Source organism: Opisthocomus hoazin, chromosome 2, assembly GCF_030867145.1.
Source record: "Opisthocomus hoazin isolate bOpiHoa1 chromosome 2, bOpiHoa1.hap1, whole genome shotgun sequence".
Taxonomy (NCBI): Eukaryota; Metazoa; Chordata; class Aves; order Opisthocomiformes; family Opisthocomidae; genus Opisthocomus; species Opisthocomus hoazin.
In genome coordinates this window covers 81,451,004-81,468,504 of record NC_134415.1, presented here as the reverse complement: position 1 = coordinate 81,468,504, position 17,501 = coordinate 81,451,004, and the positions used below count along the sequence as shown (strand labels likewise).

The window sequence follows — 17,501 nt, the reverse complement described above, 5'->3', positions numbered from 1 at the left end:
TTCATTTTACCCATTCATTAGGAATTTTAAAATTTCCAGTTACGTATTTTTAGGTAATAAAATATATTGCTTCTGATAGACTAACACAACACAGCTATTGATCGTTACTTGCAGTGATATTGCTGTAGTATCCTTAGCACGTGTGGTGCTTTGCAGGCATAAAGATGGTTTGGTTCTTGTTCCCAGCAGACAAGTTTATGGTCCCGAGGGTTTATGGTACCCACAGCAGGTATGCAGAGCTCTGCTCCGGCAGGGCCCCCCCAACTTTTAGGACAAATTCTGTTCAGGAGATGCAGTCTCTCCAGGCATTAAATATTGCTTGAACTGATAACAATACATAAGAAATTATTCTACTGGACAGGGAAGGAGAAGAAAGGAAAATGCTGTTTTCACTTCAGCCGCTCTGCGTTTTCTGGTTATTGCTAAACTATATGAGCTCTATTCCACCAGCTTGGCTTTCCTCTTTAAAGCAGTTTGAAACCAGCAGAAGGTTGGGAAAACTACATCAGGACAAGGACATAGCTCCCTGTATCTCCTCGTAAGTAAAATAGTCCCCATTTCCTCTCCCACCTTCCCAGCAGCTAAGAGGCAACCTCAGAGACGTAGCCACTGTCCCCACGACGTCGAACCAGTGATGCACTCGCTTCCCGTGTGTAAAAGGTCTTTTGCTTGTAGCCCAGGAGGAGAGGGGGTTTTGCGTATTTCCAGCGTGGCCAAATGAGTGTTAAGTGATTTATTTAGTCCTAACCACTAAAAATCATATAGCGGCATCCTTCTTCCGACTGGCATCTGTTATCCACAGGGATCATTTTATCTGGAATCGGAGTAAAAAAATCACTTCCTACGCAGAGCTTGAAACTGCTGCTGGCAGCAAGGAAGCCTTCCCCCACCGACCTGCAAGTCTCTCACCATCGCGTTACCGACACGGCTTGATAATCAACTACTTGGACCAGCCTTCGTGAAACATGCAAAAATATACAGAATTCTTTTATTTACAAAGTCTGGCTGTGTTGTAATCCAGAAGGAAGGTCAGCTTTTTGGGCATGGATCCTCACATGTAGCCATGTTCCTCTAGCAGCACTTGTTAGTATTTTTGCGTGCATCATTACATTCCCACTCATTTGGAAGCTGACCCTGCTTTGAGCAAGCAGCTGGATCAGATGACCCACAGAGGTCTCAACCTAACTAAGTCTATACTCCTGTAACTGATCCTATTGACATGTTCTGCAAGTATTCTTCTTGTTATTAAAATAAACAGGAAATCCAAAAACTCAAACAAGTTAACAACTTTACACCGAGCACTCGCCGGAGTTATAAGGATGCATATTTCTCCCTCAGTAAGCATCTTATTGCATGGAGAATCTTTCATATTTTTCTAATATATTCAGTTTTCTTGTTGCCTACTCTATTTTTACTCATAGTGTAACCTGTTCAGTTGTTAGCATCTGACAGTCAGCTACTAAAAATCTGGTATAATTCAAATATGCAGTTATGTTTTACTTGCTGAGTCCCAGCCGTACCCCAGTAGACTTGCAACTGATCCTACTTATCATATTGGTTTATCAAACCAGTGGTTTTAAAAGCTGTTCCAACTAACATGCATAAGCTAGAGCAGCTGCAAGAGGACTTCCCATTTTCTACATATAAAGACTTCCATAACATCAAATCAGATTCAGATGACAAACTACATCAACCCCAGAAGCGAATGTGCTCTTTTATGCATGTGGTGTAAAGATATTTCACATCTGTTTACACAAATAAGTTTGTCTCACCTTAGTGCAACGTTTTCAATAATGCAAAACTTACCAAACCACAAGACATATTGATGCAATATGAAATGCTGGATTTAAATTCACAGACACAAGAACGCTGAACATGCGGGTCAAACTTCCAACTGTTTAACTGGGCATTTTGATATTGCATGAGTTCTTGATGAGGGCATAAATCACAGAATCACAGAATCACAGAATAGTAGGGGTTGGAAGGGACCTCTGTGGGTCATCTAGTCCAACCCCCCCGCCGAAGCAGGGTCACCTACAGCAGGCTGCACACGATGCCGGCTGATTCAAGGCTGCTTTGTCAGGGTAAATTTTAGAAAGAAAATGAAATGACACAAACCAGCAAAACCCAGCCTCTAACACCTCTGACTGCTTGAGACTTTATGGCAAACTTCTATTATTGTAAGTAGCAGAGTTTTGTGCTATTCAATAAATGGAATAGTATCTATTTTCTGTTACATTTAGTTAAAATAACTATTCGTTGTGTAACAAATTTGAAGAACTGTCAAAGCACAGAAGGACAGCTACCATCTGCACGTCTCCACATACCACAGCCAGGACTGCTACAAGTGCCCCTTACAACGGCTTCCCAGTGCCTCCCATCGTGACACTGTGCTGTACTGTACTTGCACCTACCCAGTCTTGACAGTTTGAACTGAATTCCCTACGTAGCCGAGTGTCACTTGTACCTCACGTATTGCTGCGTGGAAAGGTTAATCCAGAACAGCCCAGTCACTCCATGGGTGAGACTAAAGAAAAGCATATCGTTTTGCCCATCTTAAAAAAGCAAATCCAGAAACATCAACAGGCGTCCTTTCTTTGAGAGGTGCTGGACTCCTCACAGCTTTGTCCAGAGATGCCTCTCTGGCATGGGCAGGCTGCATAGTCTAGATGTGACCTCACCAACCTTTGTTAGACTTTGTCGTGTGAAAAAAGAAGTGGTTGCCTAGCTGTGTAATACAGTTACCTAAAGAAGGAAAAGGTTGGAAAGCAACATTAAATTTACATATCCCCCCCCCATAAATCAAGTCATTATTACAATTGCAGAGCCAAGCAGTCAGGTTAGGATATGCCAGAGTTAGAGGCAAACACCTACCAACACGTGGAGAAGAGCATGATACATTATTTCACACGAGACTCTCACAGCAATGATGGGAGGCAACAGCATGGCTGCTCTGGAAACACAGTTTGAAAATCTCCCACTGAAAAGCACCAAGATACAGGCTTCTAAGAAACTCATGAAAATGAAACTGGGCATATTCTCCACTGAACAAGTCTCTAGAAATTTCAAGCTAGTCAACTACTTAATACTAAATCTATGATGGCAAGAGTCTAAGTAGAGATATAGCAAATACCAGTGTCCAGAAAAAAAAACAAAAACCCTCCTATGAGTTTTTATTTATTTTATTTTGTTTAGAAGTAAAATAAAACACGGCATTTCCATCTAAAGACCACTGACATATGCTGTGGTAAATTCAAACACAGAGAGGTGGTTTTAGCTTTCAGATTCCTCCCAAATTCAACTTCTTCCTCTTGCACCGGAGCCTTGTACCAGCTCTTACATGTCTGAAGACACATCTGTTCAAGGCAGCCGCTGGAGTTCAAGCTTATCAGCAGATGGGGCTTCAAAGACATCATCTTCAACAGTTTCTTCTATTGGCTTCATTTTTGCCGAAGTTCTCAGGTAGGGAGACGTCCGCCCCGGGCCTGCCACAGTCACAAAGAAATTACCAATTAATTTAACAACACGTACCTGCTACATACACTTAATTGTGACAAAGTGCACACCATCTGATGATCCTGTCCTTGTTCCCTCATAAGAGGATTTTCTAACTGAAGATTTCCTTGTTATTTGGCCACAGGCACCAGGAAATGCTGAAGGTGGGACAGCCACGCTGCTACAAACCAGCAACGCTGCTGAGGTTCAGACGCTGCGGCCGGCCAGAGGCCACAGGCACAGCATCTTACCCAAACTCAGTGCAAATCCTGACTGCACGAGGTGCCCAACGCTGCGTCCCTGCCGATCGTTTCCTCCCCATCCCACGTGCCCACTAGTTCTTCTCCATAGATGATGATACGAATGGTTAAACACATAAGGTATGTACATTGGCACGCTTGCCTCAGCTGTGAAAAAAAATTACTCGGTGTACATAGAAAACCTCAGGTGGGTACCTGATCACAGCCCTAACTGCCTTAAAAGCATCATAATGTAAAGTCTATGGAAAACTGAACACCCCCATAAACAACCACAGAGAAAACAAGATTAACAGGTGAAGGCCAAGTAACATCTGGCTGACTGATTTCATTGCTCCCAGACAACCTTATAGAAAAGCAGCTACTCATCAAGCTTGCCAGAGCGGAGCACGCACCACGGCCACTGCTGGTAAGACATTAAATGGAGTTTTTGTGCAAGCTACCGCTGCAAACTACCTCTATTGTAGTTAGATTTTCAGCATGAGCGTTAAACCACAGAGCTCCTCTGACATCAGCCAAACAGGCTGATTTCTCGTTGTCCATTCTGAAATGGCATCTGCACTTGGACATTCTTTTTCTCCCAGTACCCTCTTCTAGAGTTAAACCACCACAATGGTACAAGGTTGTAAACAGCTACAATATGATGACCAAAAAAGAGTAGGGAAATCTTTGAAATACAATTTTAGAAGAAAAGAGCAAGAGGTATTGGTCTCATCTGACAAATTATCTGTATACAAGCTAAAAATTCAAATTTTCTTGAAAAAAATACTGATAGCCAGAACATACTCTTATTGCAGGGCTATTCTTGTTATTTAAAGAAGTTTATCAGATCTATGGCAAAGTGCTCTGATAAGCCTATTTATGAAGGTGGACTCCTCTGTGCTGCTTATGTTACACACAGGACAAAATACAGCCACAGGCAAGACCAGCAGGTTATCGTACTGTGCTGCATTTTTAAGTCACATTCACACAAACATTGTTTGGAATTAGCTTTTTAGAACTTTTTATGTTAAGAATGTATTAGTATTTTATTTTAACATTCAAAAACTACCATGACAAAGAGTTATTCACACACATTTTTCAATACTGGAACTGTCAAGCAATCATTTATTATTACTTTATTACTAGTTTATTACCACTTTTAGACTAGTTCTCTTTCACTTGAAAGTGGTTAGTTCTCTCCAGAAATCAGCAGTAAGAAGCCATAAGTCTTCTGAACAGGATCCAGTATTGAGTCTAACACTGCCCAGTTGTTTGGTTCAAAGAGATGCTCTCATTTCCTCTGAACACCAAACCCCTGGTCTCCTGATGCCTCCCTCCAGTGCTGGACAGACGTTCAGGAGACCGAGCCAGACCTTGAACCCAGGCCTTCCACACACTACCCTGTTGCACTCTCTCGAGGATCTAAGCCCAAAGGCCTATTAGGACAGCGTTTCCCATGGAATCCAATCCTGCTTTTAAATTTAACCACAAGCTGGGTATAACATAGGGAGCACGCATAATGAGATAATACCAACAAACGCATTACCAAAACAAAACCCTTCTACATTCCTGCTTAGCTTAGAAGTTTGCAAATGCACATTGACAGCCCAGCAAATGAGTGATCTAAACCAAGCAGCACAAAAAAAAGAGACTGTGTCACTAACATCAGTGACTATCAAGCAATAAAGTTATTGAATAGAAACTAATATCAAAACGCTCTTTAAAGGACTGAAAGTTAGGTGAAGCTACCCCTGTAATCAGGTTGAACTATTTCTGCTTAACTCAAATTTTGCAAAAACAGATGCATCAATTTCATTTACCAATAAATTACATACAGATGGATCACGGATGTCAAGCACAAGTACCACGTGAAAAACAAAGCCCACTTAATACCTTGTCGAGGATGCTTGCTGAGTTAATGTGATGTTATCAACAGAAAAAGTCATGCTGCAAACGACTCGCTCCATAAGCGTTATAGAACTCTTGTTGGTTATTTCCTTAATATAAAAGCAAACAGTTAGTTGGGTTTCTTAGTTAATTAAATTCACAACACAGTTTCATTAGTAATTGTAGTTTGAGACCTACTAATTAGTATTTTTCACTCTTTCACTACTAAACACTGAAAAAATCCTTATACGAATTTCTGGAGAAAATGAGTCAAAGCTGATTGTTTGTAGCACAGATAAGAGCACAATTTTTAAAGTTCAGATTATACAAAAATATAAATGCTCAATTTTTCAAGAATATGGAAATTAGGAGAACAAAACTTATTTTTATTGTAGTAGTCAAATATCATATTTGTAATGGGAAGCTTTTGTCAACGCAACAATCAATCACCTAGCAATAGCAAGACAGTACTCTTGTAGAGCTCCTGTGAAGAGAAGTTTCTCATATTAATGTCTTCTAATTTAAAAAAAAAGTTTGTCATTTACATATATTCTTTACTAAATTTTCTGGGTTTGGTTTTGGGGTTTTGTGTTGTTTTTTTTAACAAACAAATGTATGCTTGCAGCAGGAAGATCCAGGGGAACAGCACTGGGACAGCATGCCTCAGCACGTACCGCATGCTGAATCTTAAAAATCAGATCAAAAAAAAAAAAACAAAACAAACAAAGACTGACTGCTGCACTCAGAGCTCCCAGGAGAAAGTTTTTGAAAACACAGCAGCGGGAAGGCAAACGGCAGCTTTTTTTTTCTCAGATCACAGGGAAAACTGAACAAGTACACACATGGCCACAACGCACACCGAGTACAAATCTTGAAGCAGAGCTCACCTTGGCAGCAAACCCCTCACTGGCAATGACAGTGCCCGGGAATAACTAACAAGCTATTTCAGCAAAAAGAAAGATTGAAGCATTACAGTTTAGCGAGATAAATAACCTTTCATCCAGAATTTGTATCAACCTTTTACAAAAGTCAGAAATTCTTCATTAATCAAAAGAGGATGGTGGCATGACACACTGCTGCACGGGCATCCCTCCTGCAACCCCCTGAAAGTCAGGGAACTATTGGACTCGGGAGGCTGCTGCCACATGCACCGGTGCCAGTGGGGTGGTGGCGGTGGCAGCAACAACTACACCAACCGCTGCTGGACTGAGCAATTTTGGAACACAGAAGACATTTCAACTTCTCTTTGGGGGAAAGTGTACAACACACACCCGAAAATACGGTACACAAACCAAGGAAAACTACAACAGAGGAAAAGTGTGTTTATCAAGTGTCTGCTAAGCACGGATGCAGCTTGGGGATTAATGTAATTACAGCTGAACACGTTGGGCACTTAGATTACTTTCTCCCAAAGCCGAAATATCAATGTAAGTGTTTTGCTGCCAAGCCTGAGAGAAAATTTTAATTCTAGCTAATTGCACCAATACATTTTAAAAATTTCTTTCAGGCCTCTGAACGTGTAAATTTGTCCAAGGGCGCTCTGTGCAAAGGAGCGGCTTCTGTTTCATGGAGCTTTGCCGTGGCACAGGTGAAAAGCCAGTCGAGAGCTTATGGGTAAAGATCACAGAACAGACCAACACGGGAGACTTCGTGGCAGGTATCTGCCACAGGCTGCCGGATCAAGAGCAGCAAGTAGATGGAAGCCTTCTTTAGACAACTGGATGAAGCCTCATGACTGCAGGCCTTGGTACTTGTGAGGAACTTTAACCACCCCAGTGTCTGATGGAAAGTCAACAGGGCTGGGAGCAAGCAGTCCAGGAGATCTCTGGAGAGCGTGGCAGACAACTTCTTCACACAAGTGATCGACGAGTTGACTAGGGGAGGAGTTCTGCTGGACCTGTCACTGACGAACAAGGAAGAACTCATCAGGGAGCTGAAGGCTGATGGTAACCTTGGCTGCAGTGTCCAGGAGCTGGTGGAGTTTAAGATACTGAGAAGTGTGCAAGACAAATAGTAGAGTTACAACCCTGGACCTGAGAACAGGGGTCTGCAGCTTGCTTAGGGATCTACTGGGCAGGAACCCATGGGACGTGGCCTGCAAGGGCAAAGGGACCAAAGGACAGATGACTGATCTTCAAGGACACTTGCCTCAAAACACAAGGACAGTCCATTCCAGTGTACAGAAAGTTGAGCAAGCACAGTAGAAGGCTGGCACAGATGAACAGGAAAGTCCTGACAGAGCTCATACAAACACACACATGAAGTGGAGGCAGAGATGAGCTGCTTGGGGGAATACAGAAACACGGCCCTAGCATGCAGGGATGAAATTAGGAAAGCCAAAGCTCAGCTGGACCTGGATCTAGTGAAGTGCAACAAGCAGGGCTTCTACAAATACATCGGCAATGAAAGGAAGACCAGGGAAAATGTGAGGCCATGGCTCAGCGGGGCATGGAAAAGGCTGAGATATTCAATAGCTTTTTTGCTTCAGTTTTTCCTTTACAGGTTTGTCTTGAGGCCTCCCAGGTCTCTGATTCTAGTGGTAGAGACTGGGAGAGTGATACCTGACTTACAGGAAAGCCACCTTGAGTTAGGGACCACTGAAGTCAACAGGGCAAACACAAGACTGTGGAACCACATGGGCTGCATCCAAGTGTGCTGAGGGTTGGCTTGTGCAATTGCAAGACCCCTCTCTATCATCTTGGAAAGGTCATGGCAGCCAGGGGAGAGGAAAAAAGGCCAGTGTCATGGTCATTTTCAAGAAGGGCAAGGAGAAACACCCAGGGAACAATTGGCCTATCAGCCTAACCTCGGTCCCCATGAAGATTATGGAACCTGTCTTCCTGGAAGCGATGTCCAAGCAGGTGAAGGACAGGAAGGTGACTGGGAACAGGCATCATGGATGCAGCATGGGCAGCTTGTGCCTGACCAGTCTGACCGCTTCTGTGGTGAAAACCAAGCTGGCAGTTGGTTACCAGCAGTGTCCCTCGAGGGCCAGTACCAAGGCCTATAATGTTCACTATATTAATGACCTGCGTGATGGGATGGAGTGCCCTTCCACCAAGTTCAGAGACAACAGCTGAGGGAAACTGCTGATAGGCTAGAGGGTAGGGTAGCTACTCAGAATGGGCCCTCAAAGGCTGGAGAAAAGAACTGACAGAAACCACCTGAAGTTACACAAAGGCAAATTCCTGCACCTGGGACATGACAAACCTACACAGCAGTACAGCCTGGGCATCAGCTGGTTGGAAAGCAACTTTGCAGAAACAGAGCTGGGGGTCCTGGTGGACACAAAATACAATATGAGTTAGCAAAGTGCCCCACCAGTGAAGGTGGCCATCCACATTGGGTCATATTAGCAGCACACATTGGGCCATATGAGCAAATGCATAGCCAGCAGGTCAATGAAAGAGATCAGTTCCCTCTGCTTGGCACTTGTGAGATAGCATCTGGAGTGCGATGTCCAGTTTTGGGTTTCCCTGTACAAGAAAGACATGGACATACTGGAGCGAGTGCAGTGGAGAGCAACCAAGATGGTCAGGGGCTGGAGCACATGATGTAGATGGCGAGGCGGCAAGAACAGGGTGTGTTCAGCCTTGTGAACAGAAGGTTCTCAGGGGATCTTACTGTTGTCTTTGGCTACCTAATGGAAGGGTATAAAGAAGACAGAGCCAGACTCTTCTCGAAGGCATGCACTAAAGAACAAAAGGACAACAGTTGTGAGTTGTGATAAGGGAAATCTTTTTCACCATGAGGGTGGTAAGGCCCTGGAACAGGTTGCCCAGAGGGGCTGTAACATCTTCCACCTTAGAAATATTCAAAGCTTGACTGGAAGTCAAAGCCCTGAGCAACCTGCTCTAGTTGACCCTGCTTTGAACACGGGGTTGGACTAGACTATCTCCACGGGTTCCTTCCAATCTCAACTATTCTGTGATTCTAAATGTCCTGTTTCAGGGAACAGAAAAGAAATAAAGAAAACAATGCCGGAATTTTCACCAGTCTTTAACACCTATATCCCAGCTGTCACCCCCAAGATTCTAGCAGATTTAAACACTAGCAGGGCTTTTGCTTCTGGGCATGCAGAATATACCAACGGTAACGAGTGAAAAGAAATAGGCCCTCCAAGTCTGAAGGAGTTCCTGGATGAGAACTGTGAGGAACACAACGGAGAACAGATAATTAAATGGGAAAGTGCAAACACTTTAAATCACTTTTTCTTCTTAGCAGAGAGTTTAACTACAATAAATAACTGGCAGTCATTTTTTTCTTCCTATATTTGAATTCTAATTACCAAAGAATAGTATTTCCCAAATTAAAACAAATAATCCTGTATGATCCTTTCAAATTCCGTTAAACTAACAGCTTATGCCAAATGAGAAAATCGAGCATCTTCTGGTTTTTTTTTGTTCAAAAGCTGCTTTCAGTGTTCAGGCTACTGTTGAAGTTGAGATTCAGGAAAATTAAAAGATAACATTAGCCTAAAATGACTTGTTTAGAAAGTTTCTATAAAGAAATAAATTCCAAGAGTAGAAGCAAAAAGGTCAGACATGGTTTCTTCCCTAATTTCATCTGTTCTCTACTACTCCTGTCAAACACAGCACAGGGGAGGGGAGCCTGACAAGGTATTTGGAGATTTTCCAGGTGGCATCAAAATATTGGTTGTACACCACATTTCTCCAGACCCTGCCAACACAAAATATCTTAGGAGGAAATGCAGAGCACCAAGTTGCTGTGGGAAGATCTTTTGTCTGGGTTTTTGATTTCTACAAGACCAGTCACAGACCAAAGGAGACACTACTGTAATGGGCATTGTACATTCACAGTTTTACCCCTTTGCTATAAGCATTCCATTTTATGCCTACACATTCACATTACGCCAAAATTTATTACAACACATGCTGTTTTTTTCCAGTATCTACATGAGGTAGTTTCAGTTAGCACACAGCGCCTTTTGCATCTTATGAATTCCCTACAGTTAGGTCCTTCCACTTAATTCTGTACAGCAGCATCCAAAAAGCTACAGTCTGCTCCCATCGAAGATATCAGGAGTTCTACAATCACCTTTTATGATCAGCCAAGCTGTGTTCAAAACTGGCATGAACTATTTTGAGCACTCACGAAGAGAGGATGCAGAGGAAGTCCCACGAAGAAACATCTGCAAGCCATCCTCACTGTCACTGGTACTGGCCATACTGTTTCTCATCTGCATCACAGAGAGCTGGGAGCAAAGACTAGGCTGTCGATCAATCTTTTTTGAAGCCTAAAAAACAAATAAGTAATTGTTATTTTTAAAAAGGTATAAAGTAAACTAAAATAGAAACTGAAAATCACTATTTCCTCTGTAGTAGATGCTCTGGTCTCAGCTATTCACAAATTAAGAAGCTGATTACAGCAGAAGATTCTATGCAGTGTAAATTGTTTTTAAATGAAAACAGAAGATTCCAGTAATATACTGGAATTAGAACACTGACAAGCATGAAACCTCAGATTAGTTATTCAATTTTAATTCTGTTTTGCACTGGACTTTTCATGTATTTTCCTACAGAAAGGTTGATTTTTGTTATTTGCCAATTCGTTATTCAGGTATGATGCTCTGCAATTGAATACAGCCTTTATGATGCACCTGGTCCTCATATACAAAACAGCATGCTATATATAGAGTTTAGCAGTTTATACCATAGAAGCAACTCGTTAGCTTTCCTGGCTTTTCATTTTATCATGTTAGAAAATGGTGAATGTAATTCCTTCCTAGCAGATGATCATTTGGCTCTTGATTTTACAGAAGACATTAAATGCATCACGTGAACATTATCCTCTGCCTGTCAAATGGTCCTAGAAGCTTCTATTTGCTTCGAGTAGTCTTCCTGAAAAGTCATTGTACTATAATATTTATAGGAGACCATATATTGTACCTTGTTAAATATTACTGCAAGTCAGAATGCTATTTTAGGTGTATTGTGAAAGGTAGTAATCAATGACAAAAGCATAATGTAAAACTTCACTTTACTGAACCTTGTCAGGGATTAGCACCCTATTTCATGCAGAGAGGAACGACTATTTTCCCAAAAGTAGTGAAAATCTCCTTAGGTAGGAGAAAATCACAAGGTTCCTTGTAAATAAATGGATACTTCTCCATTTTCCAACATACAATGAATTGATATTCTTATCTTCTTGCTACCATATTGATCATGAATAATCTACACTGGATTTCGTTTAGTTGTTCTCTTGTGTGTTCCCTGTGGACAGAAGTCTGCTACAAAATTTTCTCCTGAGATTGTCACCAGCTAAAACGCATTAAAGACACCAGTAATTTGTATATCTGACAACGCAGCCTGCGTGAAGTGATTTACCCAAAGGTTGCTGGCAATGGGGAAATGAAGGCATATTTACTTGACAGACTGTTTTTGTCCTACGTTACGTAGGAAGGGCTTGTGCAACAGGATTTTCATTTGAGGAAGAACAAAAAGGCACTACAAATTTCCCAAATGCTCACTCTTAATTTGTGTAACATACATTTTCAAAAGTTTCTGTAATAAAACAGTTACAGTGATCTTAAATTCTTGTGACTGTTATCACTAAAGACTTGGTACAAACTCAAAAGTGAAAATATGATCTAATTCAGAAATATACATAGAATTGTGAGGCCAGATCTACATATCTGTATATGATTTTAGGATAGCAAGGAAAATACATACTCAGTGCATTAAAGTGACAAATAGAAATGTCAAACCTCTTATTAGCTAGAATGAAGTTAAATGGAACTTTTCTGTTCATACTGACTTATCTGTACATTATATAGCTATACTTGAGCCATGCAGTGGGAAATATAGACAGGGTAAGTGCAGAACTAGGAAGTCCCTTTCAGCCTTGATCTCACCTGGCCCAGCAGGCTGGACATGCATTTGATCTTCCAGGCTGTGCACACGTGACACAGCGCTAATCAAAATGAACCTCTCAAACAGCAAGGACTGCCAGCTTCGATCACAGCAATACCTGCGGCTGCAACTCAACAGCAGGATTAAAACACAGGAGGCAGAAGCCAGGGGAGCTCACTACTCTCACAGGGAAGCCCCAAAAAATGTACTGATAACAAATGCTTCCACTGTTATTTTCATAAAAGTATGCAGATGTTAAGTCAGAAGAGGGGTGAAGTTTGGGGTTTTTTTTTAATACTTAGAATGTATGATAAGGACCTTTCACTTAAAAACAATCAATTGCAACATTACAATGAGTATTTCATTATATTTCCATTTCAAGAAATACTTATACTAATGCTGAAGCTCTACGCTGCCAGAAGTCAGCAGCACAAGTGTGTTGCAGATGACTTTGTATACTAGGCATAGCATCCTAATGCTGTCATCCAAGTGTAAAAAAAGAAAATGACGGAAAAAAAAAGGAAAGAAAAGAGGAAAAAAACCCCAGAGAATAAAGAAGAAAAAAAAAATAAAAAGGAAAACAGGAAAAAAAAGAGAAAAAAGAAAAATGATCAAAAAAGAGTGGAAAAAAGAAAAAAAGGCAAGGATAGGAAGCAGTGTGAGCAGAGCATTCTCCAAGAAGAGGCAGTCTGAATGTGACCCTTCGTACAGAAAGGAGGCACGTCACTACATGGTCCTTTCAGATACTCCACAAATTACTCACTCTCTATGTAGATGTGGGTTTTAATACAGAACATGTCCCGTGTAATTCTTTTCCATTTTTATAAAAAAAAGAAGCTTTAATCACACACTTTATAAGAGAGAGAGACATATATATCCTGTTAGATCACTTTCATTTTACTGGATTAGCAAGATGAAAACAGGGATCCAAAATAGTTTTGAGGATCTGACTGCAAGACTGTGTAATCCTCTATTTCATTGACCAGAGGGCAGAATAAGCGGTGCTTTATTGCTATTAAGTTATTTCTCCAGCAATTCTTTCTTTTCTCTTTCTATAGCCAGTACAAAATTGAGAAAACTTACAATGTATAATTAGCCATAAAAGCATTACAAATTAAGTCTGTTGAAGTCTGTTGTACAGTGGCAGTGCAGGACACTCCTTTTGGATCATTTTCTAGTAAATTCACAACTTTGCAGAAGTAGCTATTTAACCTATACATGAAATATTTATGGGCAATCTGATGAGAAGGATTTTTGCTCTAAGTGTGAGTTAAATCAATAAAAACAGAATATGAAAATACTGTATTATAAACTTACAAAGCTTTTCATAAATGATGGTTAAAGTTCTTCAAATAAATTACATATGAGAACCCTACAGCCACTACATGAATAATAAAAAAAAAACCACCAGCAGCCGAGTCACCTGCAAATCTTGAAAAGCCGTGTAACTAAGGAGACAAAACGAAAGCAAACCAAGATAATCAATATATCTGTGACTAAACCCAGACCACTGTGACACCTAAAACACACTCCCTCTTCATGCAAAGAAGAATGAGTTATATTCAGACTACTGAGTATCTTATATCTATTTATATTTTATATGTATTTCATGCCTCCTTCCACTAACTACATCGTATCAACCTGATATTCCTTCTCTCCCTGCCCCCCCTGTATTTGCAACCCTCAAGCACATGTTGAAATTATTCTTTTTGGCAATCAGTATTACCCAGTTGTTTGAACCCAGCAAGCAAATTCTTTCAGAAAAAACCCTGAAGCTTCTTTGTACAAAGGCACCCATTTTTTTAATAAGAAAGGATACCCAGGGGGAAGCACCTTTTTAGCTACAGGCCATCATGTCTACTAATTGGATAGAAATGTTCGTGCTAGCCAGCCACTTCTGAATCTCAGTTCTTCACCTTTCTTGTACATTACTGTGCTAATGTTAACTAATATTGCTTCTGACAAAAACGCTGCACTGACTGATTCTTTGGCACTAAAAGGCAATGCGTGTGAATTCAGCAGCCGATAGCAACAGGTTAAAAAAAAAGGTGGTTTAAGGGGATGTAAAAAATACTTTCATGTGGGGGAGGAAAATTCCCAAATGAATTCCCAAATGAAACTTCAGTTGCTTACCTTGTCATTTAAGGTTGGGTCATTCAATGAATAGAGCTTATTTGTAATATCTTTGCCAATAAGATACTTAAAGATCTCATAAAGAAATGGCTCAGATTCCAGAAAGTAAGTCAGTCTTTCTCTCGACCAGCACAGGAACTTGCAGTTATCATCTGCAACAATAGTGACCTGTGAAAATACATGCTCAGAATTAGCACTTCTCTCTTGCTTTAAAATAAGTGACATCATTTTATTTGTGCCTCCAGTTAAAATAACTCTTAAAGCCACAAAACTTTTCAGTATCCCTTAGAACGTGGTCTTTACAAACATAAAACATCTCAGATATTTATTAGCATCACATTTTTAACTGGTAAGCATGTTTTTCAGAAAACCTGGGGGAAGGTAACAGGAGAAAATATGTCATAACTGTAAAAGAATTTATGTTAAGAGGAGATTTACATACACAGTCAGTCCTACATCGACAACACTACTCGCATCCCAACAGGCCTACATTTTATATTATGTTGCTGTCACCAAACAGGAACAACTGGTATAATCCAAAGGTCTCCATCAAAGAGTTTTCAGTCATTTTTTTTTTTCTTAAAAAAAAAAAAAAAAGGAGTTTAAGCTTTGTCTCTTCACTGTCACCCCTGCCAGTCCCACAAGTGCCACCTGCTAGCAGTTGAGCTCAGGCTCCATTTGCTCAGTTACTGATAATTCAGTTATCAATAGTTCCAGAGGAGCTTGCACCCTCTCCAGGGTGGCTGGATCTGCCAGATTCATCCCCCTGTGCTAGCAGAGGGCAATGGCACAGCGAAACCCGCACTGCTGGGTGGTACTCTGCAGCGTGCTTTGCAAGGGCAAGTCAGTTGTCTACGAAGTGATCAGGTGTTCTCTGCTATTACAAGCTAACGTTACCTCCCGAAAAATTAAAAATATATGAAGCCAAAGAAACCATGGGAAACTGTCACATATCCATGGATTTTAACTGCATGGTCTGCAACACAGGCTGAGGAGGAATTTGCCAGCATTGCCAGCAGATGGGGTCCTTCAGATTAAATACCTGTCCTCATGCAAAGGCGATGCTGAGCAGGTTCATATGGCAGTAACAAGCAGAACTCACGAGTGAAGGATGCACACCGCACCAGATTACAATAATTTTTAAGGCAGGCAGAAGTTGAGGCCCAAGCTTTTTCCCTTTAGAGGGACTGATTCGTATCCAGTCGCTTATGAGAGAAACAGGCTGTGTCAAGAGGGTGGCCGTGCTGCAGGAGGCCTCACTGCTGCGCAATGAATACATCTGGGCAACTCTCTCTCCTTGGCGTTAAGCCTCGTGTTTGACTGGAACATATGACATCAACCACTGATTTCAGAGTCTACATTGCTCTCCCTCTCTCCCTCCCCTTCTGCCAGGGTATCAGTGTGGGTGTACCCAGCCAGTCACCGTCCCGTCACTGCTACGCATACCCAGCTAAAGAACACCAAATAAGAGGCAGCAAAATAGCCATTTCAGTCCTATGTGAAAAAAACTTCCCCAACAGTATTTTTTCCCCACAAGCTATAGTATAAGATACCCTTTAACGTACTAGTGTAAGTACACTGCTAGAGACATACGCTTATTGTCCTCCACGAGTATGTTTATGCAAAACAATGTGATCTCTTTCAGCTTATCAACAACTTTCAAAATAACAGAAGCACTAATACATTCAGATAAATACAAATTTCAAACTACTAGTGCCTGAATTTTTAGTCTTTCATATTAGTAACACCAAATATTACAATAACTGATTTTCCCTTTCTCTTTTTGAACCAGCGATGAGACCGCTCACATCATCTCCTTCCCAGTAAAGCTCCTTCTCTTCTTTGTCCTGAATAATCTCTTAACACAAAAACTTGCAAACAGTAAAAGACAGCTGAATAGCAAAAGCCAGACTGCTCAGCAAATGCCATCCTAATACTGTTTTGCAGCATTTCATTTTAAAAGTTACTCTTGATACGGTCCATCACAAAACACCAGTACTGGAAAGCTAGCAAAGCTATTCAGGACAAATACATCACTGTCGATCAGATTTATACTCTGTTTTTTCATTACTTCATTCATTAATATGCAGTGACATTTAAACCAAAGTGTACCTGGAATTTCTCACCCCTGTTCATCTGCGTTGATCGAAATTCAGGAGAATCTATAAAGGCACAGGGGTAAATATTATGCAGAAAATGCCCTCGATAAGACACCTTCATTCTGGAAACAAAAATCGATGAAACAACATTTTAAAGTCACGGAGGTTGATTAATTTAATCTAAATTTGGATATGATTATTGACAATGGTAATGTGGCACAAAACAGGCAAAAATATGTTCATCTTCTGGAATTTCAGCCCCAGCGCCATGCTATCTTCTGCCTAAACCTCCACCGATTCCAAGCAGAATGGGCTGCCAGCCAGTTCGAGTTGCTGGACACAGTATGTGTATCCTCAGAACATTGCTACTCACAATGAAAAAGGTCTAAGGGGTTACGCTATACAGCCAGACCAGAGTCAGGCTTCCTTTAGATAACTAGCTTGGCAGTTAGGAGCAGTGAATGACTTCAGAGAAAAATGATGAAACTTGACGTCACTGTTACCATCAGCAGAAACTGGTTAAAATATTGGCCAGAACTTAGCAAGAGCTTCAGGATTACGGCCTGGCGATGGGGATTTATTTCATCCTTCCTCACCTGGGTCCTGTCAGCCACTGGGCAGTGCACCTGCCCCTCTCTGCTTGCATGTATATGTGCAATGAAGCAATTCCAATGGGCCTGTTGTTTTAAAGTCTACTGGAGGGTTAGTTTTTCCTTTATTCATGCACTGTATTTTTTAACCTTAGAACCTGAAAAAACACTGAGAAGATGACTTAG

General features: G+C 41.1%; 1 protein-coding gene across 2 annotated transcripts in view; it reads right to left on the bottom strand.

Moving 5' to 3' along the window:
* Window positions 1-3,166: 3,166 nt before the first annotated feature.
* Window positions 3,167-17,501, bottom strand: part of POPDC1 (popeye domain cAMP effector 1) — a 32,060-nt gene continuing 17,725 nt past the window's right edge. Inside the window, exons 5-9 of one of the 2 annotated variants that reach the window (XM_075414306.1) lie at window positions 16,739-16,847; window positions 14,627-14,794; window positions 10,737-10,878; window positions 5,628-5,731; window positions 3,398-3,485 (exon numbers count right to left, since the gene is read on the bottom strand). In XM_075414306.1, coding sequence (XP_075270421.1) covers window positions 5,664-5,731; window positions 10,737-10,878; window positions 14,627-14,794; window positions 16,739-16,847 — 487 coding nt within the window. In that variant the 3' untranslated portion in view covers window positions 3,398-3,485; window positions 5,628-5,663. Of the gene's footprint in view, window positions 3,486-5,627; window positions 5,732-10,736; window positions 10,879-14,626; window positions 14,795-16,738; window positions 16,848-17,501 lie in introns of both variants that reach the window. The other variant, XM_075414305.1, reaches the window with a different exon arrangement.